A 26,473-nucleotide genomic window follows, 5' to 3' on the forward strand; every position below is an offset into this window, starting at 1 on the left:
CTTCTTGGGTATGACGCTACAAGCTTGGCACACCTGTAATTGGGGAGTTTCTCCCATTCTTCTCTGCAGATCCTCTCAAGCTCTGTCAGGTTGGATTGGGAGCTTCGCTGCACAGCTGTTTTCAGGTCTCTCCAGAGATGTTCGATTGGGTTCAAGTCCAGGCTCTGGCTGGGCCACTCAAGGACATTCAGAGACTTGTCCCGAAGCCACTCCTGCGTTGTCTTGGCTGTGTGCTTAGGGTCGTTGTCCTGTTGGAAGGTGAACCTTCGCCCCGGTCTGAGGTCCTGAGCACTCAGGAGCAGGTTTTCATCAAGGATCTCTGTACTTTGCTTCGTTCATCTTTCCCTCGATCCTGACTAGTCGCCCAATCCATGCAGCTGAAAAACATCCCCACAGCCCTGTAGGAATGGTGCCAGATTTCCTCCAAACGTGACGCTTGGCATTCAGGCCAAAGAGTTCAATCTTGGTTTCATCAGACCAAAGAATCTTGTTTCTCATGGTCTGAGAGTCCTTTAGGTGCCTTACTGCAAACTCCAAGTGGGCTGTCATGTGCCTTTTACTGAGGAGTGGCTTCCGTCTGGCCACTATCATAAAGGCCTGATTGGTGGAGTGCTGCAGAGATGGTTGTCCTTCTAGAACGTTCCCTCATCTCCACAGAGGAACTCTGTCAGAGTGACCATCAGGTTCTTGGTCACCTCCCTGACCAAGACCCTTCTCCCCCAATTGCTCAATTTGGCCGGGCGGCTTGCTCTAGGAAGAGTCTTGGTGGTTCCAAACTTTTTCCATTTAAGAATGATGGAGGCCACTGTGTTCTTGGGGACCTTCAATGCTGCAGAGGTTTTTTGGTACCCTTGCCCAGACATGTGCCTCGACACAATCCTGTCTCGGAGTTCTACGGACAATTCCTTGACTTCATGGCTTGGTTTTTGCTCTGACATGCACTTTCAACTGTGGGACCTTATATAGACAGGTGTGTGCCTTTACAAATAATGTCTAATCAATTGCATTTACCACAGGTGGACTCCAATCAAGTTGTAGAAACATCAAGGATGATCAATGGAAACAGGATGCACCTGAGCTAAATTTCGAGTCTCATAGCAAAGGGTCTGAATACTTCTAAGGTATGTGATGGACATTTTTATGTTTGTGCTTTTCTAATAACCAATTTCTGTGTTCTATTCATGTGCTTTTCTAATAACCAATGTCTGTGTTCATGCAAGTGACTGATTGAACGAATCCTCACTATCAGTATCTGCAATTTGGCAGTACGTCCATAACCTTGTTTTGAGAAAGGTATATCTCAGTTTCAAGGTCTCAGCTTAGAGAGAAGAAGCCTCGTGTGGTATTGGTCTGTCACATGCATGACCCAGTATTGGTCAGTCACATGAAGGAAGCAAATGTTAATAATTAATTAATGATGAATGATGAATAAGCTAAATCATGCAAATATAACTTGTCTGTATATTAGAGAACTAACAGAACTGCCCCGGGTGGAGCTCCTGATCGACATGTGTACTTGGTGCATTGAGTTGGTTGGAACCTCTCCAGCATGCTGGTAATAAACAATGATTCATTTAAGATTGACTTCGAGTGTCCCTGTGTAGGATTTCCACGACAGGTATTTCTGTTTTTATTTTAAATAAATTTGCAAACATTTCTTAAAACCTGTTTTCGCTTTGTCATTATTGGGTATTGTGTGTATATTGATGAGGATATTTTTTTATTTAATCAATTTTAGAATAAGGCTGTAACGTAACAAAATGTGGAAAAAGTCAAGGGGTCTGAATACTTTCCAAATGCACTGTATGATGGGGTGCATTTCAGTGTGCCGGTTGGTATTGTTTTTACATTACTTTTGTTATGTCGGAGTAGGGTTGTTGTACATGTCCTGTATTGTAACTTTGACTTGTCATTTCTCCAGGACTCTGGGTTCCCCCAAGTGGGAGATTTGCGGGACCCTCGACCTCGTAGGATCTGGTCCAGGCACACAGAGATGGCCCTGCCAGTGCCCAAGTTCAAGGTTAGAACCCTAACTAACTTGCTGACTCATCATACACTCACACCAGCCTCACTCTCTAAAAGCCACTCTGTAGCATGCCATCTCTAATTTCTGTCTCTTGTTCCCAAAGCTGGATGAGTTCTACGTGGGCCCCATTCCCCTCAAGGAAGTGACCTTCGCTCACCTCAATGACAACATCAAGGAACCCTTCCTGGCCGAGATGTAGTACAGTACATTATCAATTGGCATCAGATGCTGCCATTCAGCTCTCTGCATTGGTAACATACTGTCCAATGCTGACCATCCTTGTCTGGGTGTGATAAATAACTAGCTTTTCTGCTAAAAATAAACAAGAGCGGGCAGGAAGACCTGGAAAATAGTGTATGTATTACTGCACAGATGTTTTTTTTCAGTGACATTGAAGCGTCCTTAATTAAATTGTCCTCAACATGACTTCCTAGGTGGGCATTTGTTAAACTACAGTACTAGGTCATAAAAATTACCCAATACTTACTCCCCAATAACAATCAACATGCTGGCAGAAACTGGTTTCCAAAAAAGGCTACTGTAGAATATAGGAGACAAGGGACTTGACATTTTGAACCCACCAGGACAGTTTAGTTTGAACCCAGCAGCCTAGACAAACTCAATCTCCTCCAGCAGCTCCCATAGACTGCAGACTCAATCTTTGGGTGAAATGTAGAGCTAGTCTTACCATCCCATTGGTCCATTTATAACCACCTACCCACAAGACACAACTCTTCTAAAGAAGACAGAAATTAGAGATTGTTCAATAGCTTCCAGTGCATTTTATTATGTTTGCTTAGAAATTCACCAGAGACAGACATAGCTTGTAATGACTGTCACTTAGATATAAATTAAAATGGGATACTTTGCATCTCGTCTTGCAGCATCCAGTGTTAACTTAATAACTCATGAAACAAGCCTCACATTCCTTCATGCCTTTTAAAATATGAGCATTTTATTTACCACCGAGAGGTGCACCCCCAAATCCCTGTCGATTGGATTAAAAAGCTCATTGAGCCGACTTGCTTTGAAAAGAGCAATGAAGACCTAGGCAGAAGAAAAAGTCAAAACAGAAAAACTGGCACGGGTTGTCGTGGTGACAGACTTGATATGCAAAACTCCTCTGTCCCTCTCGCTTGTCACTAGCAGCTCACTCACAGCCAAGGAAAACCTCACTGATTGGACAAAGTGTTTCCATGAGAACAGAAACAGCTAAGCTTGACACCCATGGAGATGGGAATGTCTGTGTGAGCCTGTGAGCCAGAACTGGGCGTTGAAGTGAGAGAGATGGATGGAAGCAGTGGAAACCGTCTGAGCTGTGTGATTGAATCCCTGTAGCTGTCTATCCTCACATGGCTTTGACTTTGATCTGCTTCATCTTCATCTGCTTCTTCTCAATCTTCTTCTGATCACGACGTTGAGCAGCCTCCTGTAAAAGGGGGAAAGACCATAGAGGCAGTTAGAGCAAGAGGTACAAAGAAGGCCAAGATGAACAGTGTGCTGTGTTCCTGTGTGTAGTGTTCCAGTGTATAGGGTTCCATTGGGTGTTATTCTGCTGGGGGGCTGTGGTGGAACTGACCTCCAGGCGGCGCTGTCTCTCAGGATCCTCCTCGCTCATGATCCTCTCCTTCTCAGCCCTTTTCTTCTCCTCCCGCCGGGTCTGAGCAGCCTCCTGGCGCTGATTGTGGGTCTGTTTCAGGAAGTTCTCCTCCACACGGGCACGGTTCTTATCTGCCTTCTGTTTTCCCTGGAGGACAGACACAGGGAGAGATAGAGGGTGAGAATGGAGATGCAGTGATGGATGAAAGGAAGACTGTAGATAAAAGTAAATAAAACGTCTGCCAATAGGCCAGATTGAGGGTGTAGTAGGAGTAGTCTAATTATCCTGCCATTCTCACCTCTCTGTTGAGGCGGAGCTTCTTGACCTTGTCGATGCTGTAGATGACCATGTTCATCAGGGGTAGCAGAGTGTCCATGTCTTTAGGAGACGTGTTGCCCATGCCAGGCACTACATGCACAACCACAAGAAAATATTTGTTAACATTTCATTCAGTCACTATGTATGAAATGTGCGAATCGGCTGCATGCCAGTGTTGGAAAGCATTTCAAGCGGAGACAATTGGCTCACCATTAAATGTAAACAGCAGCGTCTTCTTGGTCTCAGGCAGCTTTAAGGGCTGTCCATCTCTGAAACATAACAGGGTTGAGAAGGCAGCTTCAGGTAACAGAAATGGCTGTAGATCATTTCATAACAGAGGCTTTAATACAAGACCAGGGATAGGAGTGGAGTAAAGACATTTGTGTGATATAGTTAAGATGTTGTGGAAAAACGGACTTGCTTGCAGGCACACTTACTCTTGCACAACTTTTGGACCAGAAAATTGGTCAGAGAAATGGATGGACTCTATCTTGTCAGCATGGTTGGTGATATAATGAACCATCTGAAAGACAAAGACAGTGGAAGGGTGAAGGAAAGAAAAACAAGGGGTCTATCAAATTGTAGCACACCGTACTCAATGTGTCATATTCTCCCACTACAAACAGTGAGAGAACACTGCAATAGCCTAGTGACAAAGTCCCCACTGTATTGAGTAGGCCACAATAGAAGTCCCCTCCCCTGCTCACCTTGCTGTCCATCACACCGTCCGTGACCTCACCCATCTCTGTCAGGATGGCCAGGAGCTCAGGAAGGCCGTACTTGGCCCCTGACTTGGGCTTGTCACTGCAGAACTCACTCTGGGGACAGACAGATACACAAACAAAGACGGGTCAATACATACACCCACACAGCCTGAGGCTCATAGATGGTTAATAGTGTCTGGATGGCTGAATGAATGAGAGTATAGTGATGTTGGCCCGCCCCTCACCAAGTCCTGCATCTCCTTCTGCATCCGGGCCATGGCCTTTTTGGTGCCCACAGCAAACACAAACGTATCCATGTCCTCATCATTCAGAGTAACTTTGATTTGCTACAAAGAAAAAGAGACAGAAATATATAACAAGTCAGACAACAGAAAAGGTCTACCTTTAGGAAAGTATTTGTGAGCGCTTAGGTGATTGACAATGTGACTGATGATGTACATGTATGCAGGCATCATATGTACCCACCACTTGATCACAGACTGGCCTCATCATCCTGGCCAGTACATTCAGCAGGTCCTGCCTCTTCACAAACTGGAACAGACCAGAGAAAACATTGAAACAGCAGCTAGTTCTCACACAAACACTTTCTCTCTCTTACTCACACACACTGTAAATACCTTAAGCTGGATGAGCATGCCCTCACAGCACACTCGACCTGAGCACCACAGGTTGTAGATGTGCTCATTCTCCTGGTTCAGCTTCCCGGTGCTCACTGCATCCTTACTGGTGCCATCGTCACCCACCAGGGCAAAGTTGCTCTCCAGCAGCTCTCTGTGGGAGTTGAACCAGGCTGTGGCCAGACGGCTGTTCTTGTTCTTGCCGATGATGTAGTTCATGATATAGGCCAGCAGGCCCGTCACCATTAGAATTTCCATGTAGTAGCTCTCCCAGCTGTTCTGAAGGTGGGCCGGCACCTGGAAGGGGGAGACGGACAGACTTCATCACCATGACAACCACAACATTAAAGATGTTTCATCTTGGCACTCACATTTAAGAGGGATGTGCTTCTTGATTGTCAGAGTACAGTTTAAGAAATAGGTCTGGAATCAATGGCTTCTTAATGGTCACTGGTCTGGTGTTAACAGTGAACTTACTGTGTGGATGATCAGGGGGTCTTTGAGGGACTGGCTGGGCTTCTCCATGCCATCAAACTCGTCTGGATCGTACTTGCTGTACATGTCTTGATCCTACAGCAATACAAAATGAAATATGGATTAGTTCTGGCACAAACCAAAAATACAGCGCATGGGATAGTGTGCCAACCAAGTTGTCCCTGGTCATATGCAAGCTACCAGGCCACTGCAGCCCCTAACCTGTGTATCAGAGTCCTCAAAGCCGTCCTCCTGTCCGTCTTCATCCAGCTCCACTGTGGCCTCGTCCTCATCTTCATCTTCCTCAGCAGGCTGAGCAGGGGGGGCCGCACGGGTTGGAGGGGCCGTCTCTGGCTCGGCCGCAGTGTCCTCACTCACATCCTCAAACTCAGCAAAGTCATTGTCATCTGCAAAGTCTGCCAGGTCTTCCCCATCGTCAAAGTCATCGTTGTAGCGTCCCCTGGAGACGGGCAGTGCCAGGAGAAGCAGCAGCGTGGGCAGCAGGAGGTACACACTCCTCATGGTTGAAGCTGCGCCAGCACAGGCCGGTAGAGGAGAGGAGGAGGAGACGAGCAGGAGGAAGATAAGGAGGGAAAGGTAAATTCAGGTCAAACCAGGTGGGTTTGAAGGTGACAGAAGGTCAAACCAGCACTAGACAGAATGCCTCAGTCAGTCTCACACAGGCTGGTTGTCACACGTTTCCAACAAACATCTGCATTACAGTGAGTTGATTTAGCTACATGCCCAGGATAGTAACTTGTTTGTTTACAACACATAACTACCACTTCATGTCTCAGCAAAAAATGTGTCTCTTACTTCCACTCCCACTGAAAAGGTCAACATCCAAGAGAGTGGTAGCTAGCGCTGGACACTGTCAAATGACCTAAATCAAAAATGTGTCAGTCTGAACGCCATAGATTCTGCCCATCAATCTGACTGGACATGGACTGTGGTTTTTGGTAATGACCCAGTGACCCTAATCATTCACAAGTCATCCATATTCTAAAAATAGATGGCTCACGTTACTTTCTTATAATAATATAATATTTAGCAGACGCTTTTATCCAAAGCGACTTACAGTCATGCGTGCATACATTTTTTTTGTGTATGGGTGGTCCCGGGGATCGAACCCACTACCTTGGCGTTACAAGCGCCGTGCTCTACCAGCTGAGCTACAGAGGACCACATTCTTTATAGACACATCATCATTCTCGACACCGTAGTCCGATTATGTTAGTTAACTACCAGTTTAACAAACCACGACTACAAATATTTTGCTTAACATTCAGCTGAGCTAGCTGTCTTCTGCTAGCCAAATCCACTCTCTGACTCTGGTTAGCTAGCTAGCTTGGAGTGGCTATCTGAAATCATAGAACATTTCAGATGGCTAAGATTACAATGAGCTAGCAAATATGCACCCACAGTTGACGATTTCTGGTTAACTAACTAACGTTAACAGTCTAACTAGCTAACTAGATCACTGACTGATTAGCCAACGTGCCCCATCCCCCCATCTCTTCCCATTCTAACCGAGCAAGTTCCTGCCACGCTACAGCTAATAAGTAGTTGACAACATAACAATAGCCTGATTTATCAAGTTGAATCAAACTAAAACAAAACTTCACATGTAACGTTAGCTGTATGAATACCTATGGAGTGTTAAAATATGTTCCTCTGGAAAACGCTAAGGGCCGTCGTTATCTTTACTGTTCCGCACAGTCCCGTTGACAGTACTTCTTCTTCAGTGGGGTTTATCGGCGGTTGGCATCCAACGTAATGGTGCATTACCGCTACCTACTGTACTGGAGTATGGGCCAGAGACAGGGAGAAACTAAATCCTACCTGCCAGCCACGTTGCACTTAAAAAAGATAACAAAATATTTGAGACTATATCTAATGACGTTCTACTCAATATACTCTTTAAACTAATTGCCTGTATCTCCTTCTCCCTCATACTAGATCTCATCCTCTCTCTTTCCCTCTGATACTGCCCACACTGTAGCAATACATGCTCCACTGTCTCTGTTTCCTGACAATAATCACACTTTCCTGTTGGATGCTTTCCTATCACATTTAATGTCTTATTCAACTGGCTGTGTCCCACCCTTAATCTTGTAAAAATAGCCTCCTCTCTTCTGTCCCTTCCTGCCGCCCTCCCCTCCCCGACTTTCCTCTGTACTTGAAATAAATGCCTTCCCTTATTATCTCTATTCCACTGCTCCTGCCATCTCTGCACCATCATTGCATATATCAGTATTTTTGCCTTGCTCATTGAAACTTCAACATCCCCACTACTAAGTGCTTGTGTAGCCTGTTCATCTACTGCCTCGTTCCCCTCCACCCCCACATGGGCTGGGACCCAAGTAAATCTTCTCTGAATATCCATCTGTTTAATCCTGCCATGGGTTTGTAGCACCTCATAAAGCAGGTCTTGTCTGCTACGTGACCTAAAGAACTGGAGACTCATTAACACTGCACATGAATCAGAGCAAATAACTACTCTGTCTTGTTTAACTTCCTCCACCCACTGCAAGGCCAACATGACCATCAGCTCCGCCGTATATACCTCCGTTGACAGTAGATTCTACCACAGAGTTTCTAAACCCAGAGGCGCAACATCGCAAGATTTCCGGGACCGCTCGCGAAACAGACCAAACAGACCAGGCCGGGGTTTGAGAAGTCAATGAGAGAAGTGAAATATCAAATCAAATCAAATCAAATCAAATTTTATTGGTCACATGCGCCGAATACAACAGGTGCAGACATTACAGTGAAATGCTTACTTACAGCCCTTAACCAACAGTGCATTTATTTTAAACAAAAAAAGTAAGAATAAAACAACAACAAAAAAAGTGTTGAGAAAAAAAGAGCAGAAGTAAAATAAAGTGACAGTAGGGAGGCTATATATACAGTAAAATAAAGTGACAGTAGGGAGGCTATATATACAGGGGGGTACCGTTGCAGAGTCAATGTGCGGGGGCACCGGCTAGTTGAGGTAGTTGAGGTAATATGTACATGTGGGTAGAGTTAAAGTGACTATGCATAAATACTTAACAGAGTAGCAGCAGCGTAAAAAGGATGGGGTGGGGGGGCAGTGCAAATAGTCCGGGTAGCCATGATTAGCTGTTCAGGAGTCTTATGGCTTGGGGGTAGAAGCTGTTGAGAAGTCTTTTGGACCTAGACTTGGCACTCCGGTACCGCTTGCCGTGCGGTAGCAGAGAGAACAGTCTATGACTAGGGTGGCTGGAGTCTTTGACAATTTTGAGGGCCTTCCTCTGACACCGCCTGGTATAGAGGTCCTGGATGGCAGGGAGCTTTGCCCCAGTGATGTACTGGGCCGTACGCACTACCCTCTGTAGTGCCTTGCGGTCAGAGGCCAAGCAGTTGCCATACCAGGCGGTGATGCAACCAGTCAGGATGCTCTCGATGGTGCAGCTGTAGAATTTTTTGAGGATCTGAGGACCCATGCCAAATCTTTTTAGTCTCCTGAGGGGGAATAGGCTTTGTCGTGCCCTCTTCACGACTGTCTTGGTGTGTTTGGACCATGATAGTTCGTTGGTGATGTGGACACCAAGGAACTTGAAGCTCTCAACCTGTTCCACTACAGCCCCGTCGATGAGAATGGGGGCGTGCTCAGTCCTCTTTTTTTTTCTGTAGTCCACAATCATCTCCTTTGTCTTGGTCACGTTGAGGGAGAGGTTGTTGTCCTGGCACCACACGGCCAGATCTCTGACCTCCTCCCTATAGGCTGTCTCATCGTTGTCGGTGATCAGGCCTACCACTGTTGTGTCGTCGGCAAACTTAATGATGGTGTTGGAGTCGTGCCTGGCCATGCAGTCATGGGTGAACAGAGAGTACAGGAGGGGACTGAGCACGCACCCCTGAGGGGCCCCTGTGTTGAGGATCAGTGTGGCAGATGTGTTGTTACCTACCCTTACCACCTGGGGGCGGCCCGTCAGGAAGTCCAGGATCCAGTTGCAGAGGGAGGTGTTTAGTCCCAGGATCCTTAGCTTAGTGATGAGCTTAGAGGGCACTATGGTGTTGAATGCTGAGCTGTAGTCAATGAATAGCATTCTCACGTAGGTGTTCCTCTTGTCCAGGTGGGAAAGGGCAGTGTGGAGTGCGATAGAGATTGCATCATCTGTGGATCTGTTGGGGCGGTATGCAAATTGGAGTGGGTCTAGGGTTTCTGGGATTATGCTGTTGATGTGAGCCATGACCAGTCTTTCAAAGCACTTCATGGCTACAGACGTCAGTGCTACGGGTCGGTAGTCATTTAGGCAGGTTATCTATATCCTTCCTTGTTGTTAGTTTTCTCGAAATCTAAAGGCACAACCTAGATTCTAGCCAATGTCTTAAGTAGTTAACATGTTATTACTCCAACCTCGTGAAAGTGACAAACTGACACTTTTTAATTTTCGTCAAAAAATAATATATAGCGAAGGAGTCCCTTTTATTTATAAGCACATGCGCAGTTCGGCGCGAGAATACGGTTAGACCCTTTGACGTATTTCTACGCATGAGCTTAGCTATCCTACCAACATCACCTACAAGTGTGATTGGGGGTTTCTATTGGAGAATACGTTTTATGGAGCTTTCAAGACCACTGGGAACTCAGAAAAAAAACGAGGTCAAATAATGACATCAGTGATCTTCGGGTCGGAAAGTCGGAGCTCTAGAAATATGCCAGAGTTTCAGACTTGGAATTCCGAGTTGAATGACGGTTCAAAACTATTTTGCCCAGATGGAGCTCGTTTTTTTCGAGTTCCCAGTTGTTTTGAACGCGGCATTAGCCTTTATTTATACTGTACCACCGACTGTACTGTCTTTGATTCTACCTATAAATATTTTGTTACCTACGTTTGAAGTATGGGGTTGCTGACCCCGTGATACCCCTCCCCGCCTCCAAAGCACATGGCTAGATGGGATAGAGTTTATTTCAAATTGACGAATATATATATTTTTTGCATTTTAGCTAAGCTTAACTATTTTCCTAAACTTAACCTAATTATCCTAACCTGCTGCGTAAATTCTCCTAACCTAACCTGTTACGAAAAGTCCATTCTGACATAAACTGTATTCCTTCTAGCCAAAATCCCAATGCAGAGTCCACCACCCCTGTTACACCACAGATAGAACAATGAGACAGACATTTCACCGGATGTGTAAATGTGAAGCATCCGCTTGGCGTTTCCACTCACTGGTAGTGAGAGGAAGCACAGTGGCCGGCAGTGGGAGAAGATGGAACGAGATAGATTTTGCCGACATTCTGCACATTTTCTCATCGATGAAGCATTTGATCTCAATACAGTTTTCTGTTCTTAAAACTATAGTCAGTTATGAACAGAGTGGACTAAGTTTTGTAGACTTTCTGCGTTGTTTAGAAGGAGTGCAAAGGCGAATGTAGGTATTGCACACGCGCATTGCACAGAGTAGGCGTTCCCGAACCGAAATATTTGCTACAACACGCCAATAGGATCTCGATAGCTTGTGCTTGGCTCTGCCCCACCTCCTTGCTTGTTCTGCCCACTATAACTCATTTGTTCCCGTTGGAAACGACAGGCTGTGGTCTATCTTGGGTTACTTATAAAAATCTTCGGTTACACTGTTAAAATAGTAAAAATTATTTTAGGATATTTTCAGAATGGTGTGGTTGGTATGATGATTTCCACCTTTTAATGGAGTGATTGTAGTCTAATCGGGTGCACCACACTACCTTGCTATGAGCTAGCTAGCGTCACACCGCCGACATTTTCTTCGATGAGAGTGATCCCCCTACCCTTCTTTGTGGTTACGGCAGCAGTGTTGTTGAAGTCATAGTCGGATCAAAGCTAGCAGAGGACCCAATTCGAAAAGCAGGCTCACTCATCCGCATCTTCAAAATCAAACGAATAGCAAATGCAGACTTTAGTGCCTCGAAGCTTCGTTGTCCGACAGAGATAGCTATCACGCTGTACAACGCGCTACTAGCTAGCTAACGACGTTAGCTGGGCAGGTGTAGCATCCATAACTAACGACTGTTAGCTAGCTAGCTGTCGTTTGACAGCCTTTGTCATTTGAACTGTTCAATTCGGAAAGTCTTTAACGAGCCGTGGGGTATATTTTGTTCCAAGGAAACAGTTGTTTATAAAAAAAAATTATAGCTAAGGATTTTATATAAGATCTCGTTTATTGAACTATGTCGCTCCACGGTAAGCGAAAAGAGATCTACAAATACGAAGCGCCATGGACGGTGTATGCAATGAACTGGAGCGTTCGTCCGGACAAGCGCTTTCGCCTGGCCCTTGGAAGTTTCGTTGAAGAATATAACAATAAGGTGAGTGAGAAGATGAACTGTACATTTTTGTTAACGAGTCCTATTGCAGGACCATAACGAATTAGTTGGGACCACCGTGAATCCCACAATGCTGTGATGTGGGCCACCCAAAACAGATCTTGGGTATGAACAGAACCCAGAACAGATCTTCGCTTCTATGTTGTAAGATCTCACCCACAGAGAATGAACATTACCAAAAAGTGACTATAAACAGTATGAAGTGTGTTTAAGCTCTGAGTAATTTGTTACTTATTAAATAGTATATCGAGCGGTTTCTGATTTAATGATTGTTTGTCTTCAGGTGCAGATTGTGGGTCTGGAGGAGGAGAGTTCAGAGTTCATCTGCAGGAACACCTTTGACCACCCCTACCCCACCACCAAGATCATGTGGATCCCGGACAGCAAGGGTGTTTACCCAGATCTGCTTGCCACTAGCGGGGACTACCTGCGCATCTGGAGGGTATGCATGCACCCACAGCCTCCTTGATACTAAATCATACGTAAACATAATAGATGTCATATGTTGGGCACTCCCTGGCCTGCACCCTATTCTAACTAATGTATCCCTCCTCCCTATTGCTGCATCTGGAGTTGCAACTCTAGCTCAGTTACTTGCCCAGGGGGGACTCTTCTTTTCTAAGTAGTTGTATAGCATCTCATGCATGGCTTGTTAAATCTTACCCCTTAGGTCAGTGACACAGAGACGCGTCTGGAATGTTTGCTGAATAACAACAAGAACTCTGACTTCTGTGCCCCACTCACCTCGTTTGACTGGAATGAAGTGGATCCTAATCTACTGGGTAAGAGATGGGGCATATGCAAATAGTAGAGCTGGGACGATAAACCGAAAATAATCGACACCGACCACTTATCGTGGACATTTTGCTTTTCTTTTCATTACAGTAAATAACCTATAGGGTTCTAGTAGATAAATGTGAAGTTTCAAATTAAATAAGTTTGCTAATATGGGTGATTGTTAATACGACAATTGATAGCTACAACATTCAAAGTAGTAGTTTTAAGGGTAAGATAAACAAAATAACTGTGGTGCACATTCATGTTATAAAGGTTATTGTGATAATTTAGTCAATTTATTGTGACATGGATTTTTGTGTTTATCGCCCAGCTCTAGCATATAGCCTATTGGTTTGCTGTCAGTGTCTACAGCATGTTTGTCAGAGTAAAACAATTAAGTGGCGCAGTGGTCTAAGGCACTGCATCGCAGTGCTAACTGTGCCACTAGAGATCCTGGTTCGAATCCAGGCTCTGTCGCAGCCGGCCGCGACCGGGAGACTCATGGGCGGCGCACAATTGGCCCAGCGTCGTCCAGGGGAGGGGAGGGAATGGCCGGCAGGGATGTAGCTCAGTTGATAGAGCATGGCGTTTGCAACGCCAGGGTTGTGGGTTCGTTTCCCACGGGGGGCCAGTATAAAAAAATATGTATTCACTAACTGTAAGTCGCTCTGAATAAGAGCGTCTGCTAAATGACTAAAATGTGTAAATGTAAATGCAATCTCAAATAGCTGCCTGTCCCTTTTAAAAGTCTGCTAAATGATTTAAATGTTAAATGTTAAAAGCCGGTCATTGGCGCACATTTCAGCAAATAAACGCTGAGTCTAAATGAATTGTTTACAAGGTTACCATGGACACAGCTCTGATATTCCCACAGTCTTGCATTAAAACGTTTTTTTTTTTTTTCTGTCATCGTTGTTAGCCATGGCATCAAATTCATGGTGCTAAAGCGTGAAATGGGGGTTATATGATAGGCAGCCTTTGCAAGTCTGATCTGCAATGGATTTGTTATTATAATGTTTATACTGGTCATACTGTTAGTATTTTAAACATTTTATTGAGCTGTCTGCATAAAGGAAATAGATGCCTGGGTATAAAATAAGCTTGTCTCTAATAAGCGGCGGTTGTGTTCAGTGATTTAAAGCAAATAAATACCCAGGCTATTAATTGAAGTTTTACCGTATGTCTTGTTTGGTGAGTGTCAGTGTTTTTAATACTGGTTCTGATCTGTCCACTACAGGCACCTCCAGCATTGACACCACCTGTACTATCTGGGGGTTGGAGACTGGCCAGGTGCTGGGCAGAGTTAACCTCGTATCAGGCCATGTCAAGACTCAGCTCATTGCTCATGACAAAGAGGTGTGTGAGGGCTGAGGGGGAATATAAGCCTTGCCTTGAAGTTTAGTTTGCTTGTATGAATGTGCATGTTTGAGACTGTATGAATGAGTAAGTAAAGGCTAGTTGTTGTGAGCAGGGGTTCAGGGAGCAAAACCGGAAACCTGATATATATCAAAAAAATAAAGGGAACACTTAAACAACACAATGTAACTCCAAGTCAATCACACTTCTGTGAAATCAAACTGTCCACTTAGGAAGCAACACTGATTGACAATAAATTTCACATGCTGTTGTGCAAATGGAATAGACAACAGGTGGAAATTATAGGCAATTAGCAAGACACCCCCAATAAAGGACTGGTTTTGCAGCTGGTAACCAGAGACCACTTCTCAGTTCCTATGCTTCCTGGCTGATGTTTTGGTCAGTTTTGAATGCTGGCGGTGCTTTCACTCTAGTGGTAGCATGAGACGGAGTCTACAACCCACACAAGTGGCTCAGGTAGTGCAGCTCATCCAGGATGGCACATCAATGCGAGCTGTGGCAAGAAGGTTTGCTGTGTCTGTCAGCGTAGTGTCCAGAGCATGGAGGCGCTACCAGGAGACAGGCCAGTACATCAGGAGACGTGGAGGAGGCTGTAGGAGGGCAACAACCCAGCAGCAGGACTGCTACCTCCGCCTTTGTGCAAGGAGGAGCAGGAGGAGCACTGCCAGAGCCCTGCAAAATGACCTCCAGCAGGCCACAAATGTGCATGTGTCTGCTCAAACGGTCAGAAACAGACACCATGAGGGTGGTATGAGGGCCCGACGTCCACAGGTGGGGGTTGTGCTTACAGCCCAACACCGTGCAGGACGTTTGGCATTTGCCAGAGAACACCAAGATTGGCAAATTCGCCACTTGCGCCCTGTGCTCTTCACAGATGAAAGCAAGTTCACACTGAGCACATGTGACATACGTGACAGTCTGGAGACGCTGTGGAGAACGTTCTGCTTCCTGCAACATCCTCCAGCATGACCGGTTTGGCGGTGGGTCAGTCATGGTGTGGGGTGGCATTTCTTTGGGGGGCCGCACAGCCCTCCATGTGCTCGCCAGAGGTAGCCTGACTGCCATTAGGTACCGAGATGAGATCCTCAGACCCCTTGTGAGACCATATGCTGGTGCGGTTGGCCCTGGGTTCCTCCTAACGCAAGACAATGCTAGACCTCATGTGGCTGGAGTGTGTCAGCGGTTCCTGCAAGAGGAAGGCATTGATGCTATGGACTGGCCCGCCCGTTCCCCAGACCTGAATCCAATTGAGCACATCTGGGACATCATGTCTCGCTCCATCCACCAACACCACGTTGCACCACAGACTGTCCAGGAGTTGGCGGATGCTTTAGTCCAGGTCTGGGAGGAGATCCCTCAGGAGACCATCCGCCACCTCATCAGGAGCATGCCCAGGCGTTGTAGGGAGGTCATACAGGCACGTGGAGGCCACACACACTACTGAGCCTCATTTAGACTTGTTTTAAGGACATTACATCAATGTTGGATCAGCCTGTAGTGTGGTTTTCCACGTTAATTTTGAGGGTGACTCCAAATCCAGACCTCCATGGGTTGATACATTTGATTTCCATTGATAATTTTTGTGTGATTTTGTTGTCAGCACATTCAACTATGTAAAGAAATAAGTATTTAATAAGATTATTTCATTCATTCAGATCTAGGATTTGTTATTTTAGTGTTCCCTTTATTTTTTTGAGCAGTATGTATATACAGTGGGGGAAAAAAGTATTTAGTCAGCCACCAATTGTGCAAGTTCTCCCACTTAAAAAGATGAGAGGTCTGTAATTTTCATCATAGGTACACGTCAACTATGACAGACAAATTGAGGAAAAAATATCCAGAAAATCACATTGTAGGATTTTTTATGAATTTATTTGCAAATTATGGTGGAAAATAAGTATTTGGTCACCTACAAACAAGCAAGATTTCTGGCTCTCACAGACCTGTAACTTCTTCTTTAAGAGGCTCCTCTGTCCTCCACTCGTTACCTGTATTAATGGCACCTGTTTGAACTTGTTATCAGTATAAAAGACACCTGTCCACAACCTCAAACAGTCACACTCCAAACTCCACTATGGCCAAGACCAAAGAGCTGTCAAAGGACACCAGAAACAAAATTGTAGACCTGCACCAGGCTGGGGAGACTGAATCTGCAATAGGTAAGCAGCTTGGTTTGAAGAAATCAACTGTGGGAGCAATTATTAGGAAATGGAAGACATACAAGACCACTGATAATCTCCCTCGATCTGGGGCTCTACGCAAGAGCTCACCCTGTGGGGTCAAAATGATCACAAGAACGGTGAGCAAAAATCCCAGAACCACACGGGGGGACCTAGTGAATGACCTGCAGAGAGCTGGGACCAAAGTAACAAAGCCTACCATCAGTAACACACTATGCCGCCAGGGACTCAAATCCTGCAGTGCCAGATGTGTCCCCCTGCTTAAGCCAGTACATGTCCAGGCCCGTCTAAAGTTTGCTAGAGTGCATTTGGATGATCCAGAAGAGGATTGGGAGAATGTCATATGGTCAGATGAAACCAAAATATAACTTTTTGGTAAAAACTCAACTCGTCGTGTTTGGAGGACAAAGAATGCTGAGTTGCATCCAAAGAACACCATACCTACTGTGAAGCATGGGGGTGGAAACCATCATGCTTTGGGGCTGTTTTTCTGCAAAGGGACCAGGACGACTGATCCGTGAAAAGGAAAGAATGAATGGGGCCATGTATCGTGAGATTTTGAGTGAAAACCTCCTTCCATCAGCAAGGGCATTGAAGATGAAACGTGGCTGGGTCTTTCAGCATGACAATGATCCCAAACACACCGCCCGGGCAACGAAGGAGTGGCTTCGTAAGAAGCATTTCAAGGTCCTGGAGTGGCCTAGCCAGTCTCCAGATCTCAACCCCATAGAAAATCTTTGGAGGGAGTTGAAAGTCCGTGTTGCCCAGCGACAGCCCCAAAACATCACTGCTCTAGAGGAGATCTGCATGGAGAAATGGGCCAAAATACCAGCAACAGTGTGTGAAAACCTTGTGAAGACTTACAGAAAACGTTTGACCTGTGTCATTGCCAACAAAGGGTATATAACAAAGTATTGAGAAACTTTTGTTATTGACCAAACACTTATTTTCCACCATAATTTGCAAATAAATTCATTAAAAATCCTACAATGTGATTTTCTGGATTTCTTTTTCTCATTTTGTCTGTCATAGTTGACGTGTACCTATGATGAACATTACAGGCCTCTCTCATCTTTTTAAGTGGGAGAACTTGCACAATTGGTGGCTGACTAAATACTTTTTTTCCCCACTGTATATATATATATATTATTATTATAATTTTTTTTAGGAACGTAAACAGACCTGGGAACGAAAGTGATCTCTAGTGTTCCGTAACAGAATCCTTATTTCCAAATCTTGAGAACCGGTTAATAATGTTCTTTTTTGTTCCAAAAATATTCCTAATGTCTAATATTTAATTATGTAATTCAGTGAAGTTATGATTCTTGCCGAATTCTTGCCGGATTCTAGTAATGCAATAAAATGCAAATTAATTACTTAAAAATCATACAATGTGATTTTCTGGATTTTTGTTTTAGATTCCGTCTCTCACAGTTGAAGTGTACCTATGATAAAAATTACAGACCTCTACATGCTTTGTAAGTAGGAAAACCTGCAAAATCGGCAGTGTATCAAATACTTGTTCTCCCCACTGTATATGAACCGTAACTTTTTTTGGGGTTCGAACCAGTTCAGAACTTTATTATGCTAGTCGGACCACTGGAACAGAACAAAAAAAATGGGTTCTGTTCGGAACGGAACGATTGGAAAATCATTTCCGTTCCAACCCCTGGTCCTGAGGTCAAATAAGTCTGAATGTGTGTCCGTGGGTGTACCAGTTTAATAACTCTGTATGTTGGTGGTGTTCTCTGTGTCTAGGTGTATGACATCGCGTTCAGCCGTGCAGGCGGTGGTCGGGACATGTTTGCGTCGGTCGGAGCAGACGGCTCAGTACGCATGTTTGACCTGCGGCACCTGGAGCACAGCACCATTATCTATGAAGACCCCCAGCACCACCCCCTACTGCGCCTCTGCTGGAACAAACAGGACCCCAACTACCTGGCCACCATGGCTATGGACGGCATGGAGGTCAGTCTAATTTACTCTCCTTTCTCATTCCTCTTTCAGTTTGGTATTGTCCATTCCCTCTCCTTATCTCTATTTAATGTGTTGTCTCTCTCCTGTGCTGTGTGTCTCAGGTTGTGATTCTGGACGTGCGTGTTCCCTGCACGCCGGTGGCCCGCCTCAACAACCACCGGGCCTGTGTCAACGGCATCGCCTGGGCTCCCCACTCCTCCTGTCACATCTGCACTGCAGGTAAGGCACAAACAGCTCCTTTACCAGCTCACCTTTCCTCAGTCCTCATTCTAATTCTTCTCTTACGTCAGTGTAATAATAATGTCTTGTCTTTCCTCCGTCCTCAGCCGACGACCACCAGGCGCTGATATGGGACATCCAGCAAATGCCCAGGGCCATCGAGGACCCTATTCTGGCCTACACGGCCGAGGGGGAGATCAACAACGTCCAGTGGGCCTCCACCCAGCCTGACTGGATCGCCATCGGCTACAACAACTGCCTGGAGATCCTGCGGGTCTAAAGCCAACCTTCACCTGAGGAGTCGATGTGGAGGGATGGAGGTGGAGGATGAGGACAATGTGTGTATTCAGAACTTGGACTTGTTTTTTTGAGTGGAAGTAAATCTTGCAGGACTGCCTCAACCCACTGCTCTATCCTGGCTGATTGATGTGCGTATGGGAGACGGTGTGAACTCTTTGACTCTTGGAGTGTCCTTTGTTCCACTCCAAAATGTCCTGGTTTACTCTGTTTTTGATATGACTAATCCCTGTGTCAAAAGGAGTATGTTGTCCTCTATTTATTTATCGTTTTCGTAGTCATCAGTGTCTGTACAGCGGCAAAATGCATCAGTGCTTTCAGTAGGTTCAACAATTCTAGATGGTCAATTCATTATGGAGTGAAACAGTGCAGTTCCAACTGAACACTGCCTCTTGTGTGTGTTTAACCTGTTATTTTATCCAGCCAGCTATGAGATTAATATGAAGATGTTTTGGAGTGTTTGATATGACATATAACAACATATTTAGGGTCCGAAAACTGGATTTAAGATGACACTCGCTGTCAAATGTAATCTGGGTGTCTTTCTGAACTGGTTTAAATCCAGTTGTAGACTTGTGAATTTGAAACCATAAGGCTAATTTTAAGGCCTAATAATTATTTTAATGAGACAAGTATTTTAAAAATGGTTTGCTGGTACCAGATCACTTCCATGATTAACCCTAATTGCTCCTGTAAGTCGCTCTGGATAAGAGCGTCTGCTAAATGACTAAAATGTTAAATGTTAAATTATACTGTAATAATCTGACATGTAGTGAAGTGACTGAAGTGTTATGATTCAACACCACAGGAGGTTGGTGGCACCTTAATTGGGGAGAACGGGCTCGTTCTAATGCCTGGAGCGGAATCAGTGGAATGGTATCAAACACATGGTTTCCATAATAATAATAATATGCCATTTAGCAGACGCTTTTATCCAAAGCGACTTAGTCATGTCTGCATACCTTTTTACGTATGGGTGGTCCCGGGGATCGAACCCACTACCCTGGCGTTACAAGCGCCATGCTCTACCAATTGAGCTACAGAGGACCATGTGTTTGCCATTCCATGTGCTCTGTTCCGGCAGCCTCCTGTGTTCAACACAGTTGAATGTCTCACAGTTCGGATACTTTGCCAGCTTCATTTTGAGTAGAGTTGCTTGGAACAACTGCAGTTCCTATTCAAGAATGTGTGAAACCAATACGTTTACTTAGCCTAGTACTGAAGGAGAGTGAAACCTTTTTTTCCCCTCTTGTGTCTCGCTCTCACTATCTTTTTATTGTTCTCTGTACTCGAAGGTCAACCCCCTTTTAGCATGTTTGTACAAGGGGAAATGTACATACTTATAAATATATGAACCAAGATATTGATAAAGCAAATCTACATGTAGCTTTTTTCATAAAAGTTTGTATTACCAAATCTGCTCTAACTAATAAATATTCCTTCATGTCTTTCGTAGTTGTCAGTGTCATTATTTGCATCACTGAACACACTGATAGGTCAGGATGTCATTATTTATTTAGGTGGGCACAATGTCACTAAAATGTGCAGATGGCAATGTATCACAGAGAGCAGGTATGGTTCTCTGTCAGCTCCTAACATTACATATCTCTCTGCAGTGTTCTTAATGGTCGAAAAAAGCTGTTTTGATCTCAATATTAAATCATTTCTGGGTAACAATTACAGTGAGGGAAAAAAGTATTTGATCCCCTGTTGATTTTGTACGTTTGCCTACTGACAAAGACATGATCAGTCTCTAATTTTAATGGTAGGTTTATTTGAACAGTGAAAGACAGAATAACAACAAAAAAATCCAGAAATACACATGTCAAAAATGTTATAAATTGATTTGCATTTTAATGAGGGAAATAAGTATTTGACCCCTCTGCAAAACATGACTTAGTACTTGGTGGCAAAACCCTTGTTGGCAATCACAGAGGTCAGACGTTTCTTGTAGTTGGCCACCAGGTTTGCACACATCTCAGGAGGGATTTTGTCCCACTCCTCTTTGCAGATCTTCTCCAAGTCATTAAGGTTTTGAGGCTGACGTTTGGCAACTCGAACCTTCAGCTCCCTCCACAGATATTCTATGGGATTAAGGGCTGGAGACTGGCTAGGCCATTCCAGGACCTTAATGTGCTTCTTCTTGAGCCACTCCTTTGTTGCCTTGGCCGTGTGTTTTGAGTCATTGTCATGCTGGAATACCCATCCACGAACCATTTTCAATGCCCTGGCTGAGGGAAAGAGGTTCTCACCCAAGATTTGACGGTACATGGCCCCGTCCATCATCCCTTTGATGCGGTGAAGTTGTCCTGTCCCCTTAGCAGAAAAACACCCCCAAAGCATAATGTTTCCACCTCCATGTTTGACGGTGGGGATGGTGTTCTTGGGGTCATAGGCAGCATTCCTCCTCCTCCAAACACGGCGAGTTGAGTTGATGCCAAAGAGCTCCATTTTGGTCTCATCTGACCACAACACTTTCACCCAGTTCTCCTCTGAATCATTCAGATGTTCATTGGCAAACTTCAGACGGGCCTGTATATGTGCTTTCTTGAGCAGGGGGACCTTGCGGGCGCTGCAGGATTTCAGTCCTTCACGGCGTAGTGTGTTACCAATTGTTTTCTTGGTGACTATGGTCCCAGCTGCCTTGATATCATTGACAATATCCTCCTGTGTAGTTCTGGGCTGATTCCTCACCGTTCTCATGATCATTGCAACTCCACGAGGTGAGATCTTGCATGGAGCCCCAGGCCGAGGGAGATTGACAGTTATTTTGTGTTTCTTCCATTTGCGAATAATCGCACCAACTGTTGTCACCTTCCCACCAAGCTGCTTGGCAATGGTCTTGTAGCCCATTCCAGCCTTGTGTAGGTCTACAATCTTGTCCCTGACATCCTTGGAGAGCTCTTTGGTCTTGGCCAAGGTGGAGAGTTTGGAATCTGATTGATTGATTGCTTCTGTGGACAGGTGTCTTTTATACAGGTAACAAACTGAGATTAGGAGCACTCCCTTTAAGAGTGTGCTCCTAATCTCAGCTCGTTACCTGTATAAAAGACACCTGGGAGCCAGAAATCTTTCTGATTGAGAGGGGGTCAAATACTTATTTCCCTCATTAAAATGCAAATCAATTTATAACATTTCTGACGTGTTTTTCTGGATTATTTTGTTGTTATTCTGTCTCTCACTGTTCAAATAAACCTACCATTAAAATTATAGACTGATCATTTCTTTGTCAGTGGGCAAACGTACAAAATCAGCAGGGGATCAAATACTTTTTTCCCACACTGTAAGTACCTTACTGTGATTGTTTTCAATTAAAATGGTCAAAAAGAAACAAAAATAGAGCAATTTCTGTCTTGGATGGGAAAACTGAAAACTGCCAGGTTGGCATTTATTGTCATAAATGTTGGCCTGGGGCAGCTATACAGAGTGGTCACTAGCTCTGAAACAACCACAAAGTCATAACATCTGATTTTAAACCTAACCTTAACCACATTGCTAACCCTAATGCCTGATCTTAAATTAAGACCAAAAAGCTAATTTAGTGTTCAGGGATTTTTACGATATAGCCAATTTTGACTTTGCAACTGGCCCATCTAGCAGAAATCGCTCAGTTCTGCCTTCAGTGCAAGATTCATGAGAAATGTCAACCTGCTGAAAACTAGCTGTTATTGGAAGAGAGGTTTGGAACTCTCTTATTGGTCTATTAACTAATTTACCGCCTGGTGATGTCGCCAGGCAAGCCAAAACTCCATCCCACCAACATTTCTTACACTAAAAGGGCACTATCATAATTTTCACAATTTCAGTATTAGTGGATTCTGCTTTTTCAGCCACACCCGTTACTGACAGGTGTATAAAATCAAGAACACAGCCATGCAATCTCCATAGACAAACATTGGCAGTAGAATGGCTTACTGAAGAGCTCAGTGACTTTCTACATGGCACCGTCATAGGATGCCACCTTTCCAACAATTTCTGCCCTGCTAGAGCTGCCCTGGTCAACTGTAAGTGCTGTTATTGTGAAGTGGAAACGTCTAGGAGCAACAACGGCTCAGCCTCAAAGTGGTAGGCCACACAAGCTCACAGAACAGGACCACCGAGTGCTGAAGTGCGTAGCGCGTGAAGATTCCTCTGTCCTCGGTTGTAACACTCACTACCGAGTTCCAAACTGCCCCTGGAAGCAACATCAGCACAAGAACTGTTAGTTGGGAGCTTCATGAAATGGGTTTCCATGGTCGAGCAGCCACACACAAGCCTAAGTTCATCGTGCGCAATGCCAAGCGTCAGCTGGAGTGGTGTAAAGTTTGCCGCCATTGGACTCTGGAGCAGTGGAAACACGTTCTCTGGAGTGATGAATTACGCTTCACCATCTGTCAGTCCGACGGACGAATCTGGGTTTGGCGGATGCCAGGAGAACAGTACCTGCCCCAATGCATAGTGCCAACTGTAAAGGTTGGTGGAGGAGGAATAATGCGCTGGGGCTGTTTTTCATGGTTCGGGCTAGGCCCCTTAGTTCCAGTGAAGGGAAATCTTAACTCTACAGCATTCAATAACATTCTAGACGATTCTGTGCTTACAACATTATGGCAACAGTTTGGGGAAGGCCCTTTCCTGTTTCAGCATGACAATGCCCCCATGCACAAAGCGAGGTCCATACAGAAATGGTTTGTCGAGAACGGTGTGGAAGAACTTGACTGGCCTGCACAGAATCCTGACCTCAACCCCATCAAACACCTTTGGGATGAATTGGAACACCGACTGCGAGCCAGGCCTAATTGCCCAACATCAGTGCCCGACCTCACTAATGCTCTTGTGGCTGAATGGAAGCAAGTCCCCGCAGCAATCTTCCAACATCTAGTGGAAAGCCTTCCCAGAAGAGTGGAGGCTGTTATAGCAGCAAAGGGGGGACCAACTCCATATTAATGCCCATGATTTTGGAATAAGATGTCCGACTTGCAGGTGTCCACATAATTTTGGTCATGTAGTGTATATATAAAATGCAGGCAAATCATGTTTTTGACTGCACTGGGCCTTTAACATGGCCCAACTGAATGAACTCCTGGTTTTAAAATGTGGTTTATAAGTTGATGTCTATTAATTCCTGAAGAATAGAAAATGGTGCAAACCACCCAAGTCCAAGCCCTCACCCCAAAATAAACAACTCGTCAGAAGTTGGAAGTTTATGTATTATTTGTTATAAATAATCTTTAATCTAAAAAAGAATTATGATTTTGTGCTTCAAGAAACCTTTACAGAACAAGAAAGGCTTAAAAAACGGAGTTACATTCACCTGAAACTGTCAAAAACATCTTGACACTGGGATTCTGGGGAAAATGACACTATCCCAGTGACATCACTTGATTGGCAGATTCCATCCACATCACTTCCTCCCAGGTGGGCATCAAACATCTACTAACTTTGGCACCTTGAATCATTACACACATTTGGGCCAGGATTCAATCTGATTGCGGATTTGGACAATGCACCATTTGAACGTAATTTCCGATTGAGCCGACATATGCAGCATTAACCGTTAATGTGGTCTCTGCAAAAGCGGGAACATTGCCTTGTAGACGTGCATTGGAGGACAAAGCACGATCAGATTGAATCCCGGCCTTAAGTACATTTTCAAAAGGGTGATGTTAAATATGTGACCATGTCACTTACTCAAACATAGTCAACAAATATTGCACACACACATTCCACACACACAACACACACACACCTGAAAAAGAGATGATGCATCCTTGGTGTAACAACAGTCCTGTGAAACAGAACAGATATATAGACATACACAAACATGATGAACCAAGCAAAGCAGTAATGGCTGTATAAATGAAAGGTGTTTATGATGCTTCACAAGTCCTACATAACTACAGCATAAAGGAGATGAGAAAACTGTCTGTTTTGCTTGTTTCCCATGTCAATTAGCTGTTCTCATGACCCTTGACAATGTTGAAACAATAATGAGACATGTCACTTCATGTTAATAAATATTGCTTACCATTACGTCATGATTGGTAGAACATGAGAATATAATTACTGTATACAAAAATGGCCACTTTTTAGTCATTCCTACCATACAGATATAAACAGTATTTAGATGGCATTTATACCATCTGTTGATAATATGTTACACCAACACAGCAATAGTGCGAAATAAATATATTTGTGCATTCATAACTATTAGATTTTCCAAATTCACTGTAAGATCCTCATGATCATTACATTTTCTCATTTTGATTGAATACTATAAAAATACGTTTCAGTTCAACTTATAAAAAGTACTGAGCCTGAATGTGCAGTTCTTCTACAGTGTAAACATACAGTATACACACAGTTATATGTATTTTTGGCCAAATTCTTATCTCCCAACAAAAAAGGACCATGGCATAGTAAGCCATGCGTGTCACTGTCATCATACCTGATCACTTAACAAAAGCAGAACCAGAGAGGAATGCAGATACTACAGCTTTGAGATCCAGAGAAAAGAGGGTTTGGGGTTATTGTGAGTGTCCGTGTGACGTGTGTGTGTGCTTCTAGTCAGCCCAGTTTCATATCAGTTCTCCATAGGCAGTGCCAGGCCCCCAGGCTTTGTGGGGTCTGGGTTGCAGAAATCCTAAACCGCCTCTCAATAATGCCCTAGGCCCTGAGAGAGAGAGGAGAGGTTGGTTGTCGCACAGGACCAGTGGTGCCTCAGCCCCGGGCCCTGTGAGTCAGTGAGAGGGGGCCCTCAATAGAACCTCCCCTCAGCTACGTGGAAGGCAACCCACGTTGATCAGCAGCATCTTAAAGGTTAGGGGGTTGGGTGGGGATTGGAGAGGAGTGAGAGAGAGGAGGATTAGTGAAGTGACTCTGCAACATTTGACTGTCCTCCTGTGGTGGTGCAGGGGGTGCTGGGAGTGAGGGATGATCAGGTTTAAGGTTAAAGGTCAGAGGGTTTTAGCTGCCTGGCAGGATGGGGTCAGAAATGTGCCTCTGAATCTCCTGCCCCTCTGTGGAGGTCTCCAGGTTGTCAGGGAGGGAGGGGAAACGCAGGCTGCCACACAGCAGTCCAGAGGGCCCCATGGTGGGGCAGGAGACCTGGGGGGGGCTGAGGCCCATGGAGGGCCCTGGAAGGGGCTCTGTCTCAGGGGACATGGACATGGTGTCGTCAGAGGCCACCGTGAGGTGGATCCCACTGGACAGGGAGTCCTTGGACTTGTGCTTGTCTGAGTCCTGGCTCTGCAAAGAAAAAAAAGGGGGGGTAAAGCGATTCAGTAACTCTGTATACAGTACAACCTTCAATACGAATACCTCGCTCTCACTCATTTCATCAGCCCACTGTTTCACAATATAATAATAAATAATAATATGCCATTTAGCAGACACTTTTATCCAAAGCGACTTACAGTCATGTGTGCATACATTTTTACGTATGGGTGGTCCCGGGGATCGAACCCACTACCCTGGCGTTACAAGCACCATGCTCGACCAATTGAGCTACAGAGGACAAAAGCTACATAGCTTTTGGAGGACAGAGCATTGTAGCAAGCAAGCAAAAACGGATATA

General features: G+C 44.8%; 3 protein-coding genes and 1 long non-coding RNA gene across 5 annotated transcripts in view; 2 read left to right on the top strand and 2 right to left on the bottom strand.

The window, feature by feature from the left end:
- Positions 1-1,894: 1,894 nt before the first annotated feature.
- Positions 1,895-2,378, top strand: LOC311149653. The gene is made up of 2 exons (XR_014615032.1): positions 1,895-2,020; positions 2,130-2,378. It is a non-coding gene; the product is annotated as an uncharacterized lncRNA (long non-coding RNA).
- Positions 2,379-2,783: 405 nt separating this feature from the next.
- Positions 2,784-7,504, bottom strand: LOC311149457 (PAT complex subunit CCDC47-like). 2 transcript variants are annotated; one of them, XM_084186654.1, is made up of 13 exons: positions 7,410-7,498; positions 6,577-6,643; positions 5,983-6,290; positions 5,764-5,856; positions 5,287-5,583; positions 5,135-5,200; positions 4,894-4,995; positions 4,652-4,762; positions 4,382-4,467; positions 4,155-4,213; positions 3,925-4,034; positions 3,606-3,773; positions 2,784-3,455 (listed from the first exon to the last, which is right to left on the bottom strand). In XM_084186654.1, exons 3-13 carry the CDS (start codon positions 6,280-6,282, stop codon positions 3,375-3,377), a joined length of 1,473 nt encoding a protein of 490 aa, XP_084042780.1. In that variant the 5' UTR covers positions 6,283-6,290; positions 6,577-6,643; positions 7,410-7,498; the 3' UTR covers positions 2,784-3,374. The 2 variants fall into 2 exon arrangements, with proteins under 2 accessions (XP_084042780.1, XP_084042779.1); XM_084186653.1 differs by lacking the exon at positions 6,577-6,643 and having other exon boundaries at positions 7,410-7,504.
- A 3,794-nt stretch (positions 7,505-11,298) lies between these two features.
- Positions 11,299-20,369, top strand: LOC311149561 (DDB1- and CUL4-associated factor 7-like). The gene is made up of 7 exons (XM_084186738.1): positions 11,299-12,076; positions 12,378-12,536; positions 12,765-12,876; positions 14,109-14,227; positions 18,187-18,396; positions 18,507-18,624; positions 18,732-20,369. The coding sequence occupies exons 1-7, from the start codon at positions 11,939-11,941 to the stop codon at positions 18,902-18,904; spliced, it is 1,029 nt and encodes a 342-aa protein (XP_084042864.1). The 5' UTR covers positions 11,299-11,938; the 3' UTR covers positions 18,905-20,369.
- Positions 20,370-24,163: 3,794 nt separating this feature from the next.
- The window catches only part of LOC311149626 (voltage-gated inwardly rectifying potassium channel KCNH6-like), a 48,973-nt gene continuing 46,663 nt past the window's right edge, over positions 24,164-26,473 (bottom strand). Inside the window, exon 16 of the mRNA XM_084186815.1 lies at positions 24,164-26,145. Coding sequence (XP_084042941.1) covers positions 25,864-26,145 — 282 coding nt within the window. The 3' untranslated portion in view covers positions 24,164-25,863. The remainder of the gene's footprint in view (positions 26,146-26,473) is intronic.

This window comes from Coregonus lavaretus, assembly GCF_964263955.1.
Source record: "Coregonus lavaretus genome assembly, chromosome: 2".
Classification (NCBI taxonomy): Eukaryota; Metazoa; Chordata; class Actinopteri; order Salmoniformes; family Salmonidae; genus Coregonus; species Coregonus lavaretus.

Excerpts from the sequence above, each read along its gene's own strand:
- LOC311149561 (XM_084186738.1), top strand. The coding sequence starts at position 11,939 with ATGTCGCTCCACGGTAAGCGAAAAGAGATCTACAAATACGAAGCGCCA. Across the intron at positions 12,077-12,377 it reads TTGAAGAATATAACAATAAG|GTGCAGATTGTGGGTCTGGA; the intron begins GTGAGTGAGAAG and ends GTTTGTCTTCAG. Across the intron at positions 18,625-18,731 it reads CTGTCACATCTGCACTGCAG|CCGACGACCACCAGGCGCTG; the intron begins GTAAGGCACAAA and ends CTCCGTCCTCAG.
- LOC311149457 (XM_084186653.1), bottom strand. The coding sequence starts at position 6,282 with ATGAGGAGTGTGTACCTCCTGCTGCCCACGCTGCTGCTTCTCCTGGCA. Across the intron at positions 4,763-4,893 it reads AGAAGGAGATGCAGGACTTG|AGTGAGTTCTGCAGTGACAA; the intron begins GTGAGGGGCGGG and ends GTCTGTCCCCAG. Across the intron at positions 4,214-4,381 it reads GGTCCAAAAGTTGTGCAAGA|AGATGGACAGCCCTTAAAGC; the intron begins GTAAGTGTGCCT and ends GTTATGTTTCAG.